This window comes from Rhinoraja longicauda, chromosome 17 (assembly GCF_053455715.1).
Source record: "Rhinoraja longicauda isolate Sanriku21f chromosome 17, sRhiLon1.1, whole genome shotgun sequence".
Lineage (NCBI taxonomy): Eukaryota > Metazoa > Chordata > Chondrichthyes > Rajiformes > Arhynchobatidae > Rhinoraja > Rhinoraja longicauda.
The window spans coordinates 25,376,178-25,397,197 of NC_135969.1; the positions used below are offsets into that span (position 1 = coordinate 25,376,178).

Sequence of the window (21,020 nt, forward strand, 5' to 3'; positions counted from 1 at the left end):
CTATGACTGCTATGTAGTTTCGTTCGGTACTTCGGTACCGAACGACAAATAAAGCTCTGTTATATCTGTTATATCTGTTATATCCATGGATAGGACTGCCACTTCAGTGGGAGAAGGGTCTGGGGTCATGCTGGAAAGAGAAGCATAGCCCAGGTACAGAGACGCACCGACTCTGGGGCAGCAACAAAATCTGCCCGTTTGGCAGTCAGTACAAACTGAAGCACAGTCAATTGTGGAAGAAGAAGTGGTGACTGGAACAGAATTGGTATGGAGATCCTTCTCTTACCCAGCTGCCTTGTCCCAATCATCCTTGCTGAAGGCACCATCTGTGCAGGGGTAGCTCTTCCGACGACTGCTTTGTGCAGGCAGGCTGCTCCTTCGGCTTGAATCCTGCTCCCCATGAGGTGGTAGCACAGCCCCTCCAGACTGATGATGGTAGGAACCTAAACGTCAATGAAGAGTGTTGCAATAATGCAGGCAATGCACCAGAGTTCCTAACCTTGCCCATTATTAGTTTAGTTTGGTTTTAGAGATAAAGCATGGAAACAGGTCCTTCAGCCCAACGAGTCCCCTCCAACCAGCAATTGCCCATACACTAGTTCTATCCTACACACTCGGGACAATTTACAGAGGCCAATTAACCTACACACCTGACAGTCTTTGGAATTTGGGAGGAAACCAGAGCACCGAAGAAAACCCACGTGGTCACAGGGAGAATGCACAAACTCCCTACAGACAGCACCCGTAGTCAGGCTTCTGGCACTGTAATGCAGCAACTCTACCCCTGCGGCACTGTGCCGCTGTATGTGACCCTCACACTTAAAAGAAAACCTGTACTTTCTCTGTAGCTGTTAATGGCAGGTGGGTTGAGGAATGGTTAATGGATTTTAATACAAAGAAATGTGAGATGTTGCATTTTGGGAGGTCTAACATGGGCAGGACCTACACAGCAAGTGGTAGGGTTCTGCAGAGTGTTGTGGAGCCGATGGATCTAGGAGCGCAGGTGCATAGCTCCTTGAAAGTAGTGTCACAGGTGGATAGGGTGGTCAAGAAGGCTTTCGGCACATTGGCCTTCATCAGTCAGTACTGAGTATAGAAGGCCATGTTACAGTAATATAAGACGTTGGTGAGGCCACATTTAGACTATTGTGTTCAGTTTTGATCACCATGTTATATGAAAGATGTTGTCAAACTTGATAGGGTTCAGAGAAAATTTACCAGGATGTTGCCAAGACTCGAGACTGAGCTATAGGGAGAGGTTGAGCAGACTAGGGCTTTATTCCTTGGGGCACAGGAGGATGAAGGGTGATCTTATAGAGATCTCTCTCAAAATCATGAGAGGAATAGATCAGGTAAACACATAGTCTTTTGCTCAGACTTGGGGAATTGAGAATCAGAGGACATAGGTTTAAGGTGTGGGGGGGAAAGATTTAATGGGAACCTGAGGGGTAATTTTTTTACACAAAGGGTTGGTGTATGGAACAAGCTGCCAGAGGAGATAGCTGAGACAGGTACCATCGCAACGTTCAAGAAAGATTTACACAGGTACATTAACAGGGTATGTTTAGAGGGATATGGGCCAAATGCAGGCAGGTGCAACGTATAGATGGGGCATGTTGGTCAGCGTGGGCAAGTTGGGGCGAAGGGGCTGTTTCCATGATGTGTTTAGTACAACAAATATCACGACCACATGATGGCAGCAAACACCATCAATAAGATTCCAATATCCTGGTTTCATGTTCTGATTAGAAATACCATCAGCACTGTCAGTTAAAGCTAGATTGTGAACGTGAAATAAAATCAGTAATATTTAAACATTCCTTCACCATGACCTGAGTACATTGAGATGTAAAGTTCAAAACTCTGTAGAGTGGAGTCGGTCCACAGCTAATAAAGATGACCATAATGCCATGAGCCAGTCATGATCTTCCTAAGTAGCCAATTACTGTCCAAGTTGAAATTAAATAAAAAGTATAGATGTTGGAAATATGAAATTAAAAAAGAAAACCTTTTCAAGTTTTAAAACATTAAAAAATGTTGTTCTGATGACAAGTTCAATACTAGTTCCAATGATGGGTCTTCTACCTGAAACATTGACTGTTTCTCTTTCCACAGATGCTGCCTGACCAGCTGAGATGTTCCAGCATGTTTTGTTTTGACCCAGGTCAAATCTGTTCTTGACGAGTAACCAATCAGCACCCAGATCAAGCAGTCTCCTGTCCAGTAGCCAATCACCACTCAGGTTAACTCTGTGACGGTGCAGTAGCCAATCACCACTCAGGTCAACCCTGTTGCTGTGGAGAAGCCAAGCATTAAGGTCAAAGTGTGTCTGTCCAGAGTGAGTAATTATCTGGTGGCAAGTTGTTCTTGTTTAGACACAAAGTGCTGGAGTAATCCAGCATAGGTTAGGCAGCATCTCTGGAGATAAAGGATGGGTGACATTTCAGGTCAGGACATTGGAACCCTTGTTCAGAACCCTTTCTCCAGAGATGCTGCCTGAGCCACCAAGTTACTCCAGCACTTTGTGTCTATCGTCCAACAGTTTGGTATAAACCAACATCTGCAGTTCCTTCCTTCACAAGTTGTTCTTGGTTCCTGGTTCTCACTGACTGAGCAACTTCCTCTCTATAGAAGTTGGCGGAGAGCACTTTTTCATCGATCCCTCTCACTCCACTTCTTGTCAGAGGGGTAAATTTTGTCACTGTTCACTACTTGGCTGAGATTGTGAGTTTGCTCCGTGAATACAAAACTGAACTACCTTCCCATAGCACAATGTACTTGTGCACACAAATGTTTCAGCAAACCCGTCCTGAAAGTGAACAGCACGTGGACTTGGCCACACTCCAGAGGAATAGTACAGACCATTTCCAAGGATCTCACTTTGGCTTCCAAATGCTCCTTCCATTCCCGAGCTATCCCAGGACTCCATGGCACTATCCATGCTTGGAATGGTGTTTGAGTAGATCTTGGAGAATTTACTGGTCTTCTGTAAATCAGGAAGCTCATCGTCAGGGTCACTCAACTCACTCATGGCACTGGATTTCTTTGAAAAATAACCTGGAAAAGAGTTTGAAATCTGAATTAAATACAGATTTTTTTTCTCATTCACTATCCGGAAGCATCTAACATACCTAGTTTCTCTAACAGGGCTACGGTTTAGGGAGCTGTAGTGTGTAGAAACCGCCTGGCTTTGAAAGGCACAAAGGACCTCAGCTGGCAAACTATCTGAAACAATTTGGTGCCTAGAGAAGAGGATACGGTTGCAATCAGCAAGCCAGTAGGAGCAGATCAACAAAACAAAAAATGGTTTTGTTACTACGTTTGTGCTTAGAACATGGAAAAGACTATTTCAACCGAGACCCGAATCATGAAACGGTTTAGAAAGGCCACCTCTTCTTATTAATTCCACACTCAGTAAGTTTTGGGCACAAACACTCATCTGTGCTATTGGGTATGGTTGGTTTTGATGGTTGAGATATTATCTTAGTTTTTTTTTCTTAACAAGGAGATTTTATTCAGTTAATCACAGTTATGGAGTACTGAAGAGATCAGAACTGCCTGGTAGTTTGCAAACATCAATCAATCATTACATTACATTGTTGCCATCCTTATCCATAACGCAGTAACCAATGTTCATGGAAGGCCTCCAGAATCCCTGTGGACACTGCGTGTTCCCTCTCCAGGGACATGAGGGCCACCCCTCTCCATACTGGGTGACCAAATATCAGGAGCATGAGGCTGAACTGCAGCCAAAACTTGAGGAGCACCTCCTTCAGACAGTCATTCAGGGGCTACAACCTCTCACTCCACGTTGCCTCAAAAGCTGCTTCCCGTTGTAGTCTTTAAATAAAGTCAAATGTTGAGGATACTTATTTACACGACAACGAGTGACTGATTCACCATTTCCTACCCCACTCTCCTCTGCTTTGGTGGGAGTCGTGTAAATTGATATGTGCCCTACTTGGATCAATGGAATATTCTTTGCGAATGGTGTCACTGGAGAGTCCATCTTGAAGTCATTGACCGGGCAAGATACACATCTTGTATGAAAGGGATTGACAGAAAATTGACAGGAGCAGAAAATCCAGATTGAGTTTTGCTTTATCAGCTCAGAGACATCACATCCATTAGCTCAGATCTACATTTCATGGCCAGTAATATGCCACATGGTACAATAGCCCTGCTGGACCGCTTGGGGCACCTACATTGTCAGTGTGACTTACAGCTACAAGAACTAAGGAACGGGAGCACTTAGTCCATGAAGCTTTAAAACCATTCCATTTGAAGATGGCTGATCTGCACCTTACTCCCAGCCATGCACACCCATAGAGCCATCCCAATAATCTCCCAATCTTATTGTTTCTGAGTCTCTGCTTTGATGCCGATTCCATCAATATTGACTGTCTTTATGGGTGTATAATTGAGTGTGGTACAAGAGTATATAGACCTACCAGGACACAGAGCATCGATGGGGAAATTGATAGCTCATTCCCCTCCCCCTTACCATGTAAACAACATCCACACTGTTTTGATACCTTTGTTTTAATCAAAGAGCAAAATATTTGGGAATTCATGGTTTCAACCGCCTTGTAGGCAACAGGAGCGCCAGGCTCTTTGTGTGAAAGGTGCATATCCAATGGAGACACAGGAGATTGCAGATGCGAGAACTTTGAGCAACAAAAAAATTGACTGAAAAAGGATCCTAATGTCGTCTGTCCATTTCCCTCCACAGATGCCTGCTGAATGCCTTCAGCAATTTGTTTTATTGTTCACTACTATTCACTTCTGAACACTGATCTAATTTTAAATTGTATTCCTTTTTTTCCCTGCCAGAAGAAGTAGACTGTTTGTATCAAACCTCTTATAACATTGAATGCATCTTAGCATACTGACCCTCCCACTCCGACACAAGGGGATACAATACTTGTTGATGTGGTCCCATCCCATGACTCCTCATTAATACTCACGATCGGCTTGCTTCTTAATTTTGAGGGTGACTGTCTCTCCAGCCATCTGCAGAAGGTGGATGGCTTCACTCAGCGGTTTGCCCTTGAGGCTCGTGTTGTTAATGGCCAATATTCTGTCCCCTACGTGAATGGCACCGGTCCTGAAAACAAAAAGAAAAAAATCACTGGTCCACATTCAATCCCAACACTTCGCATCGTCCCCCTTCACGAAAGCTTCCCTGTGAACAGCCGCTGCTTCCCTGGATTTAGAATATCGGCCCATATATGTTTTCCAATCAATAACTATGAGGGAAGTGAAGACCATCAAAATTGAAGATCAGGAGATTGCAGTGTTGCCTCACCAATCTATTTTAGCTCTGCAGGCCTAAAGAAGAATCCATCAGGTGAAACTTGCTTAAGAACAAAGCACTGGAAACAGGAGCAGGCCACTTGTGCCCTTGCATCTGTTCCCCCATCAAATAAAAACATAGCTGGCCTGGTACTTCTGTGGCATTTTCCTGCATAGCACCACAGAGCCACATGGAACAGAAACAGGCCCTTCGGCCGACTATATCCATGTTGACCACTTGGGGCGGCACAGTGGTGCAGCGGTTGAGTTGCAGCCTTACAGTGTAAGCGACCTGGGTTCAATCCTGACTCCAGGTACTGTCTGTATGGAGTTGGTACGTTCTCCCCGTGATGGCGTGGGTTTTTCTGGGTGCTCCGGTTTCCTCCCACACTCCAAAGATGTATAGGCTTGTAGCTTAATTGGCTTTGGTTAAAATTGTAAATTGGCCCTCATGTGTATGATAGTGTTAGTGTAAGGGGTATGAGTGGACTTGGTGGGCCGAAGGGCCTGTTTCCGTGCTGTATCTCTAAACTAAACTAAACTTTATTTATCCACACCAATCCTATTTCCCCACTTTTGGCTTGTAGACTTCTATATCTCAATTTTTCAATTACTTATCTTGATGCTTCTTAAATGTTGTTGAGAGTACCTGCCTCCATCACCTCCTCACTCAGTGTATTCAAGACTCCAGCTACACCTAGCACATGCAGAGGTTCAGAGTGGATTTTCTACCTTTCCGCCAGACCTTTGTTGGTCAGCCCGCTGATCACAATGGGATCGAAGGGCTCCTCAGTGCCAGAGATGGTGATTCCCAGTGGCCCTCCGTACCTCTTCAGTTCCACGCTGTATATTATGGCACCGGTCCTTTCCTGCTCATCTGATGGAGACAAAAAGAAACAAATACCCAAAATGGCACAATGCTTGTCGTTGAAAATGCACAGGATCTCCTATCATTTAAAGACTGGGAATCTCAGCCAATGGGCTATACTTTCCTGGTCAATCTCTGATTTTTGATCTACCAAGGTTCTCATCTGAGTCTTATTTGGGAAGTTCTTGTGATACGTGTACTTTGACTTTGCAACCCATATTGCTCAGCTTAACTCCAAAGCTGGGATAGAAAAGATTTTGGGACAGAAAAGTGTCTATGTTCCAATGCTGCCAAGGCCCTACTAAGGGACTGTCTGCAGCATTGTACAGATAGATTATGATTTAAAATAAAGCCGTCCATGGAACCCATGTACTCCAAGATAATCAATCTGTCCTGAGAGTGGTTAATGGGCAGCCAAGAGGGAGCTTTCTTCTGTATCCTCTTTTCCCAGAAACAGGACATATGTCCATGTCTGGGAGTGTTCAATGGACAGTGTAGGGAGGCTTTATTCTGTATATAACCTGCAATATCCCTGTCATGGGATTGTTTGGTGGAACAGTATTGAGGGAGTTTACTCTGTATATAATCTGTACAGTGCCTGCCCAGGGAATGATTAATGGGACAGTGTGAAGGAAGTTTTATTCTGTGTTTAGCCTCCCTTGACAAGTGTTTTATTGACGGATGAGTAGAGAGGGAGCTATGCATATCTAATACATACTGGAAGAGCCCAATGAATCCTCGAAAAGACAGTGTGGAGGGATCTGCTAACTCCTGTCTGGGAGAGTTATTGATATTATAGTTGACCACCGTGCTGAATCAATGAGGATCCATTTTCGTAAAGAGAACCCATGGACAGTGCCACCCTGTTTGAGATTTGGTCTCCCTTTGCACGCAGAGTACCTGAGTTGTCCTCATCTTTTCGGATCTTCAGTTTGACCAGCTCGTCACACTGCTGCAAGATTTGCACGGCATCCTCCATTGAGCAGTTCTCTAACCGGATGTTGTCGATGGCTAGAAGTTTGTCCCCGGGCTCCAGAGTCCCGGTTCTATTGAAGGAAGACAGCAAATGAGAATTCTGGGTCGCAGAGTGACGAACAAAGGGCCATCTTCCAGAGTGCAGAGCAATGGTTGGTATTCTATTCCCACATTCCCAGTGAATGATATTCATTATCAATGGGATCCCCCCCTTCCCTCCTCTTCAGCTATCTTAAGTGTCTGTTCTCTGTAACTCCCTGGTTTGCTCATCCATCCCCACTCCCTTTCTCGTGGCACTTTCCCACACAACTGTAGGAGATGCTACACCTGCCCTTTGGTCAAGTCCCCTCACACCATCTAGGGACTCAACACCACCAGGTGAAGCAGCAATTCACTTGCACTTCTTCCTTTATAATGTACTGCATCTGATGTAGTCTTCAGGAAACAAAACAAACGTGGATTGGTGAGCACTTTGCATGAAAATGTTATCTTTTTATCTTATGACTGAAAAGATGACATTTCATTTCAGTCTGGGCACACTACAGTCCTCTACACTCAAGTGTTGAATTCACCAAGCTCAGACTCGGTCTGTTTCAGAGTTGGCCTGTTCTCATGAAAGGTCATTGACCTGAAACATGAACTCAGATTTCTCTCTCCACAGATATTGCCTGACCTGCTGGATAGTTCCAACATTCTCTATCATTTCAGATTTCCTACAACTACTCTGTTCTGCCTCCCACAGTTTTTTCTCCACTTTCTCATTCCCTCTCGACCTGAATCATCACCTGCCCATCTTCACGGATAGACACAAAGTGCTAGAGTACCTCAGCAGGTTTGGCAGCACCTCTGGAGAAAAGGAAAAGGTGATGTTTCGGGTCAGAACCCTTCTTCAGACTGGTAGAAAGGAACTTCAGACGCTGGTTTAATACCGAAGATATTAACAACTCGACCCAAAATGTCACCTGTTCGTTTTCTCCAGAGATGCTGGTAAGTTACTCCAGCACCTTGTTTCTATCTTCGGTATAAATCAGCATCTGCATATGTTCTCCAAAGATGCTGCCTGACCTGCTGAGTTACTCCAGCACTTTGTGTCCTTTTGCATATTAACCAGCGTCTGCAGTTCTTTGTTTCTACAACCTGAAATGTTAACTGTTTCTCTCTAAAAAAGCTGGATGACTTGCTGAGTTTTTCCAGCATGTTCTGCTTTTGTTGCATTAATTATGCCTCCTGTTCCCAATATCTCCACTGCCATGAAATTAAAAGTCATCTTGTTTCCTACTCTGTCTCATCTTTTCACAATGCTTCATAATGATGGAATACCCACATTCAATTACAGCCACAGCCTGTTGTCTTTAAAAAGCCAAACAATGCTACAGGTTGCAATCTCTTCCATTTATATCATCGTCTCTCATATTCTTTTACATTTCTGTGCTGTCCCTGCAATCTGGCCTTTGACCTTTCACTTCAAATTTTTTTTAACAGGAAGAAAATGCAAGCTTCATTAATGTTGTCTTTATCTTTAAGAGAAAATTTCAAAACTCATCCAGATTATGAATCTACAGTCTAAACACAATTAAAAAATGGAGATGTATCAATTGACAAGACCACCATGGTAAAAACCAATAAAATTGTCCTTATTGAGGGTTTTGAGTGTTTTCTGAGTCTGTGTGCCTGTGAGTTTCATGTATGTAGGTGCTTTTGTTTCCTCAGGGCATAGCAAAGGTTTGTTGGAAGCACCAGCTTGTTGGCCCTTCTCACTATCCCTTCTCACGCCCATTTTCCCGAGCCAGTAATGTGTTAGGCCCACGTCAGAAGAAAGTTTAAAAATAAAGAAGAGTTGTTCTTCAAGTTAATGGTATAATCGCTGAAGCTTTCTTTTCTCATTGAGAAACTGGGGTGACAGGTCAAAGATCACATGTGCAGAGATAGCATGGCGATTTTATACAAATTATGGAAGAGGACGATAACAGTGGAAGATGCAACGATTTTGACACTGTTTTGGATTTGAAAGTCTATAGATTGTACATGCCTGGGATCACATGCAATAAAGATGAGAGGGTTTAATCGCCAGAAGGATATCACTTCACAGACGAGTAGTGTAACGAGTCTGTGAGCCATACATCTGTACAGTCGCAGTTTTACATGAACAGTGAAACTTCCTAAATATTCCTGGAACTACAGTGAAATCTTCGAGTGAAAGTGCCGGTTTTGCCAGCTCTTGGCTGTCACATCATTGTATAGATCCATGAATGCACGAGTGGCTACGTACCGATGTGCTATGCTGCCCTTCTTAATATCGGATATGATCAGTGGCTCTCCGGGCTTCCGACTTACAGCTGCTGAATGGAAAAATACATAGTCAACCCAAAGTACCTCATGTACAAAGAGGAGAGAAGAGGAGTGAAATGTTAAGCCTGAGGGAAGTATATAGAGGGGGAGGTTATAGTGCTAGGGTAGCTTCTAACCCAACAGTATGAACATTGAATTCATAAGTTATCGGAGCAGAATTAGGCAATCAAGTCTACTCCGCCATTCAATCTATCTTTCCCTCTCAACCCCATTCTCCTGCCTTCTCCCCATAACCCTGTACACCCCTACTAATTCTCCAATTTCACTGAGACTATTCTGTTCCCTCAAAACCAGTTTTTGGAGGATGTTCTCCTCTGACCCAATTAACACAAGAACCAATGCCTAAAGCCAGGAAATAATGCTCGATGTACAATGGTGGAAAAAGAACCAGCTTCAAGTTGTGCCGCTGAGTCTGAAAACGGGGTCTGAAAGCAGGGAATGAGTTAATGCAACCTGAGATTCCAAGGCTGTGCATTGCAATTCAATAGCTTGGTCCCACTGTGAGTGTGTAACACAGGCAGAGATAAAGAAACCTGCAAATATTGATCAAGATAAAAGACCATGAGGAGAACAAAGCTCAACGCAGGTCTGCTCCATTGTGCAGAGCTTTTGTTAGGCTGATTAATGTGCAATGGTTACAATAGGGCACCATTTCCTCCTGAAATCATTTCAATTGTGCTCCGCACTAGGCATAAAAGCAGTCTCAAGGCCAAGGCACTGAGAGGCTGTTTGCCTGCAGTTCTCTGCAAGCATACAATCATGCCCTCTCACAGCACTCCTGAAATCTCTTGTTACCAGAGACCTGGCATTAATTAGCTCCCTGTGGCCCTTAGCAATAAAGAAAACAATTAAGCAGTCAGACTCATTGCCATATGGCCGCAAATATCTGGAACATATGAAATCAGAGGTGCAGATTATTCCGCCCCTCTTGCCGACTCCGCCATTCAATCAAATCATGACCGGGATCTTTTACCTTAGAACTACTTTCCTGCACTAACTCCATATCATTTGGTTTCCTTAATATTTTACACTCTATTGACTCCTGTCTAAATATACACAGTGACTTGACATTCACAGCTCTCTGGGGGTAAGGAATTTCAAAGAGTCTACTCTTTGTTAAAGGAGGTTTGTCTTCTATCTTGCTGTCCTTATTTTGACTACCATTTCTCGACAACCCAGCCAAGAGAAAAATCAGACCCATGCCTACCTTGTCGGACCCCATGAGAACCTTGTATGCACCAACAATGATTATGAGGACCAAGTATGCTCAGCATCCCACCCCCCTGAACGCATTATTTGGTTGCTTGATATGAAAGGGAATGCTCATTAGAAATGTCTTTCTTGGTTGTGCCTCTGGGTTCGATATTCCAATGTGACTGCTCCCCCTTTAGTGGTTGAGTCATGGAGCTTTTGTGGTTCCAGCCCAGTGGTACAACTGAATAATATAAAGGAGGATAGCAAAAGTTTTTTTAGGTACGTGAAGAGGAAAAAAATAGTCAAGGCAAATGTGGGTCCCTTGAAGACAGAAGCAGGGGAATTTATTATGGGGAACAAAGAAATGGCAGACGAGTTAAACCGTTACTTTGGATCTGTCTTCACTGAGGAAGATACACACAATCTCCCAAATGTTCTAGGGGCCGGAGAACCTAGCGTGATGGAGGAACTGAAGGAAATCCACATTAGGCAGGAAATGGTTTTGGGTAGACTGATGGGACTGAAGGCTGATAAATCCCCAGGGCCTGATGGTCTGCATCCCAGGGTACTTAAGGAGGTGGCTCTAGAAATAGTGGAAGCATTGGAGATCATTTTTCAATGTTCTATAGATTCAGGATCAGTTCCTGTGGATTGGAGGATAGCAAATGTTATCCCACTTTTTAAGAAAGGAGGGAGAGAGAAAACGGGTAATTATAGACCAGTTAGTCTGACATCAGTGGTGGGGAAGATGCTGGAGTCAATTATAAAAGACGAAATTGCTGAGCATTTGGATAGCAGTAACAGGATCGTTCCGAGTCAGCATGGATTTATGAAGGGGAAATCATGCTTGACAAATCTACTGGAATTTTTTGAGGATGTAACTAGGAAAATTGACAGGGGAGAGTCAGTGGATGTGGTGTACCTCGACTTTCAGAAAGCCTTCGACAAGGTCCCACATAGGAGATTAGTGGGCAAAATTAGGGCACATGGTATTGGGGGTAGGGTACTGACATGGATAGAAAATTGGTTGACAGACAGAAAGCAAAGAGTGGGGATAAATGGGTCCCTTTCGGAATGGCAGGCAGTGACCAGTGGGGTACCGCAAGGTTCGGTGCTGGGACCCCAGCTATTTACGATATACATTAATGACTTAGACGAAGGGATTAAAAGTACCATTAGCAAATTTGCAGATGATACTAAGCTGGGGGGTTGTGTGAATTGTGAGGAAGATGCAATAAGGCTGCAGGGTGACTTGGACAGGTTGTGTGAGTGGGCGGATACATGGCAGATGCAGTTTAATGTAGATAAGTGTGAGGTTATTCACTTTGGAAGTAAGAATAGAAAGGCAGATTATTATCTGAATGGTGTCAAGTTAGGAGGAGGGGGAGTTCAACGAGATCTGGGTGTCCTAGTGCATCAGTCAATGAAAGGAAGCATGCAGGTACAGCAGGCAGTGAAGAAAGCCAATGGAATGTTGGCCTTCGTAACAAGAGGAGTTGAGTATAGGAGCAAAGAGGTCCTTCTACAGTTGTACCGGGCCCTGGTGAGACCGCACCTGGAGTACTGTGTGCAGTTTTGGTCTCCAAATTTGAGGAAGGATATTCCTGCTATGGAGGGCGTGCAGCGTAGGTTCACTAGGTTAATTCCCGGAATGGCGGGACTGTCGTATGTTGAAAGGCTGGAGCGATTGGGCTTGTATACACTGGAATTTAGAAGGATGAGGGGGGATCTTATTGAAACATATAAGATAATTAGGGGATTGGACACATTAGAGGCAGGAAACATGTTCCCAATGTTGGGGGAGTCCAGAACAAGGGCCCACAGTTTAAGAATAAGGGGTAGGCCATTTAGAACGGAGATGAGCAAGAACCTTTTCAGTCAGAGAGTGGTGAAGGTGTGGAATTCTCTGCCTCAGAAGGCAGTGGAGGCCAGTTCGTTGGATGCTTTCAAGAGAGAGCTGGATAGAGCTCTTAAGGATAGCGGAGTGAGGGGGGAGAAGGCAGGAACGGGGGTACTGATTGAGAGTGATCAGCCATGATCGCATTGAATGGCAGTGCTGGCTCGAAGGGCTGAATGGCCTACTCCTGCACCTATTGTCTATTGTCTATTGCCACACACCTCCTGCCTCCTAGATTTGATCCATTGTTCAGGTGCTGCCTGTGTGGAGCTTACTTGTGCTGGTATTGGTAGGTATTGGTTTATTATTACCACGTGTACCAAGATACAGTGGAAACACTTTGTTTGCATGCTACCTAATTGAATCATGCCATATAATCAAGTACAATCAAGCCATACATAAGCACCACAGTTAATGCAAAGTGAAAAATATCCAGATTGCAGAATGTAGTACTCTAGTGTTATGGAGTTACAGCTCCAAAGAAAGTGCAGATGAACAAAAAACAAAGGCCCCAATGAAGTAGGCTGGGTGATCGGGGATATACTCTTAGCTTAGGAGAAGCCTGTTCAATAGTCTGACAATTGTGGGGAAGCTTTTTCTGAAGCTGATGGTACATGCATTCAAGCTGTTGTGTTTTCTGCCTGATACGATACGATAGAACTTTATTTATCCCAGGAGGGGAATTGATCAATGGATCAATTGATGGGAGAGGGGAGACGAGGGTATGACTAATGTGTAAATGGTTGTTAATTATATTGGCTGCTTTTCCGAGGCATTGGGAAGTGCAGATAGCTGGGTGGCAATAAGGACTGGGCTGCACCCACAACTCTCTGCAATTTCTTGAGAAATTTCAAAGAATTTTTCAAACCAAGTTGTGATGCACCTCGATAGAATACTTTCCACGATTTATAAGACTCATGAATGACATGCCGAATTTCCTTAATCTCTTGGGGAAGTTGAGGCGTTGGTATGCTTTCATGTCTGCAGTGTCAATGTGATTGGAGCAGGACAAATTATTGATGATATTTAGACTCACAACCATCTCTACTTCAGTACCATTGATGCTGACAGGGACCTGTACACCAGCCGTTTCCTGAAGTCAATAATTAGCTCCTTTGACTTGCTGACATTGGGGGAGGTTGCTGTCTTGACACTACATTACTAAGCTCTCTATCTCCTTGCTGTACTCCATCTTGTAATTGTTCGAGGTCTGGCTCACCATGGTGGTGTCATCTGTAAATATGTAAATGGAGAAAGAAGGGTATTTGGCTGCATGTTCTCAGGTTCCCAGGTGCTTCAGTTTCCTTCCAAAGACATGCTGGTTGGCAGGTTAATTAACCATTCTAACTCAACCCCAGAGGTGGGTAGGCGGTAGAAGATTCAGGGGGAATGGATGGGGATGTGAGAGGAAATAGATTACAGGGAAATAACTGGGGATCAATGGGATTGCTCTGAGTGCTGGCAATGACGAATGACCTATTTCCAAATTGTAAATAAATGCAATGATATGGACACATGCTAAAGGGGCTAATAGCAGGCAGGAAAGGAAAATGGTCCATTGCAACGCCTTTTTGAACCAGGCATGAGTCAGACAATCTGTCGATCTGACCGTCATATGTAAGGGTCATGGTGGGAAAGTTAGGTCACAAGGTGGACTGGGGTTTGACCAAGACAGTGGAACAGAGAGGTGGAAGGTTAGGAGGTCATCACAGCACCATTTGGGGATCTGAGATTTCTCAAACAGGGGGACACAGTGAGTGGACTGCAAGAATCATGGATGGTGGGGTGGGGATGACATTAGTATGTCTGAAGCTTGAATGAGCAGCTCTCCACACAGGTATATGTGCACATTGTATAGTGGCTGGAAGGGAAGTGAGCCACAAAAGCACTGGAAAAATCAAGAGCAGTAACAAGGGAAGCAGACAAGGATTTGAGGTGGAAATTGATGGGGTGGGGAATACTGAGAATAAAGTGTGTAAATGGGTGGTTGATAGTTAATGTGGACTCAGTGAGCCAGAGAGCTTTTTTCTGTGCTGTAAATATATGACTCTACACCTCAAGATTATATAGCAGCTTACAGTTCCCGAAGATTTTTCAGTGCATTTACAATAGCTAAAAATAACTTTTACTGGGGAATCACTGTTGTACTATAGACAATAGACAATAGACAATAGACAATAGGTGCAGGAGTAGGCCATTCAGCCCTTCGAGCCAGCACCGCCATTCAATGCGATCATGGCTGATCACTCTCAATCAGTACCCCGTTCCTGCCTTCTCCCCATACCCCCTCACTCCGCTATCCTTAAGAGCTCTATCCAGCTCTCTCTTGAAAGCATCCAACGAACTGGCCTCCACTGCCCTCTGAGGCAGAGAATTCCACACCTTCACCACTCTCTGACTGAAAAAGTTCTTCCTCATCTCCGTTCTAAATGGCCTACCCCTTATTCTCAAACTGTGGCCCCTTGTTCTGGACTCCCCCAACATTGGGAACATGTTATCTGCCTCTAATGTGTCCAATCCCCTAATTATCTTATATGTTTCAATAAGATCCCCCCTCTGTCACAGAATTAATCCCATTCTGTGACAGTGCAGCTTTCTTTGTATACAAGAAGCTCCCACCAATGGAATAGAGATAAACATGGTCATTGTTTTCAGTTGGAGGGTATTGAATGTAACCTGGGAGGTGAATGTAACATCTCATCTGAACAGATGGCACCTTGATGGTGCATCATACCCTGAGGTAACAAGAAATTCCTAGAGCCTTCAGTTCTTAAGGAACAGATCAATTCCCAGCCACAAATCCACACAAATCATCATAAAAGAGCAGTGTGTGGAGATGACAATACTCACAACTGATGGTAATGCCAAGCTCAACTCCTCTCTTCTTGGGAAGTTTCACATGAAAGGTCCCACTGCTGGGAATCACAGATTCTATGGAAAGGAGTAAAGACAGGAAATACAACCTCAGACATCAGGACTTTAACGTTGAGTATCTGCATTTTATCATTTTACACAAATCATCCAGAGACGTTGTCTGTTAAAACTCAATGGACATTTAATGCATTTGTATCACATTCATGTTCATAGTTTTAAAGCAGGTTCAGTTAACTTCGGTTAACTTCTTTTAAATGCTACAAATCAGAAATGTCAAGCACATTGTCTAAGTGTTCAGACATCACCAAAATAACTTGCTACGTTTCCAGTGTGTAATTGTGGATGTATCCATTTGAGAGAACACTGAAGCTTGGAGGTCACCATTCAGCCCATAATTCATGAATTTGTTCTTAGAAATAATTAATCCCATTTTGTTTTCCTATCTATGTATTTGTCCAAATGATTTTAAAAGTTGTAGTTGTATCTGCCTTATCACTTCGTCTGGCAATTCATTCCATATACGTACAACCCAATGTGAAAAAGTTACCCCTTCAGGTTCCTATTAAATGTTCCCCTCTCACCTTAAACCTATGTCCTCTAGTTCTTGACTCCCCAACTCTGAAAAAAAGATTGTGACCATGATTTTATGTACCACTATAAGATGACATCTTAGTCTCATACACTCCAAGAAATAAAGTCCTAGCCTGTCCCAAACACTCCCGAGAACTATCCTTTGAGTTCTGGAGACATCTTCGTAAATCTTTTCAGCACACTTTCTAGCTTAATGGCATTTTTCCTTCATCAGGGTGACCAAAACTGAACAAAATCCTCCTAGTGCAGCCTCAACAATGTGTTGTATAACTACAACATAACATCCCAACTCAATGCCCTGACTGATGAAGGCCAGCATGTTAAAAGTCTTCTTCACCACCCAGGCTACCTGTACCATCACTTTCAGGGAATTATGTACTTGTAACCCCAGGCTAAACTGCGCGGGGATCTCGGACGAACTCTGGCCCCAGAGATGCGACGTGCAGGCCCACGTGTGGACACGACCTGACGTCCATCAACCAGGTCCCAACTATGGGTTAAATAGCACCCCGCTGCCTTGTGGGTAAGGCTCAGGAGAGCCAAAGGCAATGGAGCTGGAGATCCTAAAGACGTTCGGCTGATCCCTCTTGCGTCTGCCTTCCGGCAACTCCTGCAACCGAGTAGGCCTCAGACGTAGCAGCCACGCTATTCCTCTGGAATCAGCCTATCAGGTCGAGAGAGGAATGCAGATGCTAGGCAAGTTTGTATTCCCATTTACCTGCCCAGGCTCAGCGGTGAAATCAAATGGAGCGGACACTTCATCCTTGCTGGGCACAGTGAGATGTAACCACAGATGAAAAATCCCCCTCTCCAAGCAGGACAACGCCAAGCCGCACCATCATATCTCGCAGATGGACAGATGCCAGTACAGTACAATACAATAACCCCAGGTCCCTCTGGTGTACAGTAATCCCCAGGGCCCTTTGTTTCACTGCAAATGTCGTACACTAGTTTGACTTCCCAAACTGCAACACATCGCACTTATCTGAATTAAACTCCATTTGCCATTCCATGGCCGTCTTAGTCAGTTGATCAAGAAACCCGTTATTATTCTTGATAACGTTCTTCACTGCCTAGGATACCACCTATTTTAGTGTCACCTGCAAACCTTTTAACATTGCCTTGTACCTCCTCATACAAATCATTGATATTGCTGACAAACAACAATGGGTTCAGCACCAAAGATACACCACTAGTCACAGGCCTCCAATCTGAAAAACAACCTTCCACCATCACCCAATTCTTCCTTCCATCAAGCCAATTAAGTACCCAATGAGGTGACTCACCCTGGATCCCATGCGATCCAATCTTCCAGAGCAGCCTACCAGGCAGAACTTTATTAAAGACCTTGCTGATGTCAATATACAGTCCTGCCCTTATCGACCTTCTTTGATACTTCTTCAACAAAATTGAATCAAATTTGTGAAACATGATCTCCCATGCACAAAGCCACACTGACTATTCTTCATCAACCCTGGTCTTTCCCAATGCATGTATATCTAATTCCTCAGAATCCCCTCCAGTAATGCACCCAGCACAAATGTTAGGCTTACTGGTCTTCCTACTACCAAGAAGGTAGATAAGGGTAGGGCAGTGGACATAGTTCCCAGGTTTTCCTTTGCAGACCTTTTCAAATAAAGATGTCTAGCACCTCCTCTATTGTAATGTGGACCATCACCAATAAATCTCCATCAACGTTCCCGAGTTCCCTCGTCCTCATACTTTTTTCCACGTTAATTGCGAATCTTACCCAAGTCATGCAGCTCTACACATAGATATCCACTTTGGTCTTTATCTGCTTACTCTTTTTTCCCCCTTAATATACTCTCTTTGGATTCTCCTTAACCTTCTTTGCTAATCAAAATTATCTCATGCCCCATTTTTTCCTGTTGACTTCCTTCTTAAATATGCTCTTGCATGCCTTATACTCCTCCAGGTATTCATGATTCCAGCTGTCTGTACTGGACCTAAGCCACTTTCCTTTTTTTTTGTTGACCAGAGCACCTATATCTCTTGTTATCCAGGGTTCCCTACCATGCCAGTATTGATCTTCACTCTAACAGGAACATTCAGACATTGAAATCTTGCCATCTCGCCTTTAAAATCCTCCCACTTTCCAGATGTTCCTTTGCCCACAAACAACCTATTCCAAGCATTTAAGCAAGCTCCTCAAAATTCACCTTGCCCCTATTTAGAATATTAACAAGAGGACCAGTTCTGTCCTTTTCCATAACTATTTATAAACTAATGTAAGTACACAGATGGTAGCTCGGGCTCAAGAACTAATCAGTGAGAAGTTTGTGGTTTCCACCTTTGGAAGCCCTGGGGAGTTCTGATAAACACTCCCACTATTTGAGACACCCTGAGGTCAGAATTTGTAGAAAGCTTGGGTGTTTTGTACACAGTATCCAAAATCAGGATTTATCTCACCAATAATTCCCCAGAGCAACTGACCACTCCTAAATCCATTACTAAACTCAAATAGACAGATAAATGCAAGCACAATCATGTGGGTTCAGTGTACTCAGCTTTGTTGCTTCAGGGGGGTAATTAGGTTTTACCTTAACCCTGACATCAATCCTTTTTTTCACTCCAGATTTGCTTTCACCAAGGTTTCTTGAGTCAAAATTGCTTCAACTTAGTGACCTTCTGTCTGGATGCGTTATTGTACAGAAGGACACTCTTGCCAGGCACAGCAAGCTTGCCACATTGGCCTGAGAGGAAACCCATTCAAGGGTTGCTTTCTCTCCAAATGGATGTACATACCTGCCACGTCAAACTCTATGTCCAGTGTAACTTTGCTTGCAAGAGCCGCGTTCCGTAGCAACTGGTTGGCCTCCTCCAGCGTCCCATCCTCAGTTACCATGCCGTTAATGGAGAGAACCCGGTCACCCACCTGCACCAGTCCGCACCTGTATCCAGGAGTTCCATGGATGGAAAAAGAACGATGAACGAATGTTGGTTATTGGATCCAAATTCAAAAGCTATTACTGAGCATATTAGAAACCATATGTTCGTATCGTAGAAGAACCTGCCTCTATATTGAACCTTCAAATGCATCACAAAACTATTTACGCCAAGGAAGTGTTGTCATTTTTGTGATGGAGGAAGAGAAACAGCGCCTCGTGTTTTGTTTCCCATATTCTTTTACAGTGTTAGAAGGAAGCCATGTGGCCCTTCAAGTCAATGCCGCCTCTCAGAACATTCCCATCGGTCTAGGAGAACCTAGGACTGGAGGGCACAGCCTCAGAATAAAAGGACATACCTTTAGAATGGAGATGAGGAGGAATTTCTGCAATCAGAAGGGGGTGAATCTGTGAATTCATTGCCACGGATGGCAGTGGAGGCCAAGTCATAGGGTATTTTTAAAGCAGAGATTGATAGGTTCTTGATTAGTAAGGGCATCAAAGTTATGGGGAGAAGGCAGGAGAATGGGGTTGAGAGAGAGAAACAGATCAGCCATGAAGGAATGGCAGAGCAGACTCAATTTTCTGCTATGTCTTATGGTCAGTCCCCTTCCGCTACATATTCCAGTAACGTATTCTCTCTCCAAAGGCCCTCAACGTCCCCCCTGATTCTCCAGCCACCCACCTACCCTAGGGACAACCTACACCAACCATTTAACATGCCAACCAACACATGGGAGGACGCAGGGAGTGGATGCGAAAGTGGGATAACATAGAACTAATGTGAAAGGGCGATCGATGGTCGGTAGGGACTCGATGGGCCAAATAGCTTGTTTCCGCGCTGTATCTCTAAACTAAAAGAAGCACTCGAAGAAGTCCACTTGGTCAGAGGTAGAACGTGTAAACACCACACAGACAGGAGCTGCGGTCAGAATCCAACCCCTGCTGCTGGAGTTTGACAGCACTGGGCTTCTACTCGCTGGAGTTGAGAAAGCTGAGGTTCAACTGTCATTGAAACGTACAGAAAAATGAAAGGCATAGATAGAGTGGATGTGTTTCCACTGGTGGGAGAGTCTAGGACCAGAGGTCATAGCCCCAGAATTATAGGGCGCTCTTTTAGAAAGGAGGTGAGGAGGAACTTCTTTAGTCAGAGGGTAGTTAATCTGTGGAACGCATTGCCACAGAAGGATGTGGAGGCCAAGTCAGTGTATATTTCTAAGTCAGAGATGGACAAATTCTTGATTAGAATGGGTGTCAAGGGTTATGGGGATTAGGCAGGAAAATGGGGTTAGGAGGCAGAGATCAGCCATGATTGAATGGCGGAGTAGACATGATGGGCCTAATGTCCTAATTCTACTCCTAATATTTGTGAACTTGTGAGTTGTGAGAGCGCGGCACTATCTGTCATCTCTCTGTGCCACCTTCCCTCATTCAGAACTCACTCAGTCCCAGTGCAAGTTCAGTAACATGAGCACAGCCTAATGCAGATGAACAAATTCCTGACCGCTGACGACAAAGCTTGCTCTTTGGATGTGCTGTGGAAGATATCAGGTCAATAATTTAGTGCTTGGATCTTCAATCTGCCTTCAGTGTCTGCGATCGATCTGTAAATGATTTGAGTGTGTCATGTAGCTGCAGATCAGTTCAAAGTGCTTGTATTTCCCAATCCCTTCAATGCCAGACAGTAATTCTACTCTGCCGATGAATGGATCACAACAATAAATATCTAGATTTGTAACCATAATAATTAGCACATTGAGATAATTACAGAGGGAAATGTTGCATCTTATTTACTCAATAGTGTTACATTTCAGTGTAATTTACCTGGCATTGCATTGTTAAACCAATGCTTAATAACACCGGCGAAACAGAAAATGCATAAATATTAATTGCAAATAAACAATTCTTTTTTTTCACAACAGATGGGTAGTTACTGTGTTTTAATCTCTCTATGGGATCACTCCTTCCTATCTTTGCACTCTTCCCCAGTGCTTCAGCCTTCTGAAAACTTTGGATTTTCTATTGGAGCATTCACACTTTTAATTCTACCATCCCCTCAGACTTGTCAAGG

General features: G+C 44.0%; 1 protein-coding gene across 7 annotated transcripts in view; it reads right to left on the minus strand.

The window, feature by feature from the left end:
- grip2b (glutamate receptor interacting protein 2b) overlaps window positions 1–21,020 on the minus strand; it is a 410,662-nt gene that overhangs the window by 22,840 nt on the left and 366,802 nt on the right. For 6 of the 7 annotated variants that reach the window (XM_078414400.1, XM_078414393.1, XM_078414399.1 and 3 more), the window contains 8 exons: window positions 18,810–18,955; window positions 15,429–15,509; window positions 9,408–9,477; window positions 7,064–7,209; window positions 6,028–6,172; window positions 4,968–5,107; window positions 2,881–3,057; window positions 287–443 (listed from right to left, as the gene is read on the minus strand). In XM_078414400.1, the coding sequence (XP_078270526.1) occupies window positions 287–443; window positions 2,881–3,057; window positions 4,968–5,107; window positions 6,028–6,172; window positions 7,064–7,209; window positions 9,408–9,477; window positions 15,429–15,509; window positions 18,810–18,955 (1,062 nt within the window). The remainder of the gene's footprint in view (window positions 1–286; window positions 444–2,880; window positions 3,058–4,967; window positions 5,108–6,027; window positions 6,173–7,063; window positions 7,210–9,407; window positions 9,478–15,428; window positions 15,510–18,809; window positions 18,956–21,020) is intronic. The other variant, XM_078414394.1, reaches the window with a different exon arrangement.